The following is a 1,381-nucleotide window of genomic DNA, read 5'->3' on the forward strand; positions in this document are numbered from 1 at the left end:
TGACAGTTGCCGGGGGCTTGAGGCCCGGTGTGAGTTCCCGGAGTGAGCGAGTGTGTTTGCGTTTATGTGGCCCAGGCCTGAGCCCCGCGCCCTCTCACCCTTGCCTGTAGAGCCAGGTTTTCGCCTGAGAGGGGGAGTTCCCGGGGACCAGGGGAAGGCCTCCTCGTAGGAACTCAGAGACTCTAGGCTCGGGCAGCGGCTGCCTGGTGCGAAAGGGACAGACGGAGACTGCTCTGCACCCGCTCCTGCCTTCTTCTCTGCTTTCTCTCTTGCTCCTCTTCCCCACTTTTTCCGCTTCCGGCTTCTCGGTTCTCTCTTCCCCTGCTCCTGCGCTCAGCGCAGGGATTCAGAGAGCAAAGCCAGCGTGTCCTGCCCGGGAGAGGCTGCGGACGATCACCCCGCAGCTCTGGGTGTGTTTGGGGGAGCTGGGACAGGAGGCGCTGCGGGGACCGACCGCTCCCGGCAGCCGGCTCAGTCTGAAGAGTCCCAGGGGCTGGGGAGGAAGAAGCACCCTGTCCCTCTCAGACTTTTGCTCCTTCGGGAAGCTGCATCCGGAGGCCTCCCCAGGCGCCCGGCCTCGGGTTCTACCTCTCCTCTGAGGCCGGCTCCTAACTGGGAAGCTTTGGGAAGCTCCAGCGAGCCCCGGGAAGGAGAGAAGAGAGCCGAGACCGGCGCTGGGGGGCTCTGGAGCCGGGTGCTTGGAGGCGGGGGTGGGGGGGTGGGGTAGCGAGAAGTAATGAGCGCAGAGAGCAGAGTCAGGGGTGGTGGCGAGGGGCGCGGGGTTGGGGAGGTTGGGGAGCACCGGCGGCCGCCGGCGCGGGGAGGCTGCTTGACGGAGCTCTGTGGCGGGGCCGCTGTGTCAAGGGCTGGTGCCGCTCTCTGTCTCCCGCAGGCTCCAACACCAGGCCATCGGACCGAGCGGCATGCGTTCGCTGGCCGAGCCCGGCTGCCCCACGCACGGCTCGGCAGAGTCGCCGTCTACGGCGGCCAGCCCCACCACCAGCGTGTCCAGCCTGACGGAGCGCGCGGACACCGGCACCTCCATCCTCTCGGTAACCTCCAGCGACTCGGAATGTGATGTATGATAGCCAAGGCCGCCCTCCTCCCCCTCCCCCTCCTTCCCCTCCTCCCCCTTCTCGCCCTCCTCCTCTTCCTCTTCTTCCTCCTCCAGCCCCAGAACCAACCGAAATCAGGATACACAATCATACACACACACACACGCACACACACACGTACACACACACTTCTACCCCAGCCAAAAATATATAAAAACCAAGAAAAATAACAAACGAAACGCAAACTATCAGCAACCCCGACCACCATCTACCGCCACGGCCACCCCAAAGGACCGCGACGCCGACAGACAGTCACAAACGCTGAT

At 64.4% G+C, this 1,381-nt stretch overlaps 1 protein-coding gene across 1 annotated transcript in view; it reads left to right on the forward strand.

The window, feature by feature from the left end:
• The window catches only part of SIX3 (SIX homeobox 3), a 2,828-nt gene extending 1,743 nt beyond the window's left edge, over positions 1 to 1,085 (forward strand). The window contains exon 2 of the mRNA XM_047853243.1: positions 893 to 1,085. Within this exon, the coding sequence (XP_047709199.1) occupies positions 893 to 1,085 (193 nt within the window). The remainder of the gene's footprint in view (positions 1 to 892) is intronic.
• Positions 1,086 to 1,381: the final 296 nt, after the last annotated feature.

The sequence above is a fragment of the Prionailurus viverrinus genome, chromosome A3 (assembly GCF_022837055.1).
Source record: "Prionailurus viverrinus isolate Anna chromosome A3, UM_Priviv_1.0, whole genome shotgun sequence".
Taxonomy (NCBI): domain Eukaryota; kingdom Metazoa; phylum Chordata; class Mammalia; order Carnivora; family Felidae; genus Prionailurus; species Prionailurus viverrinus.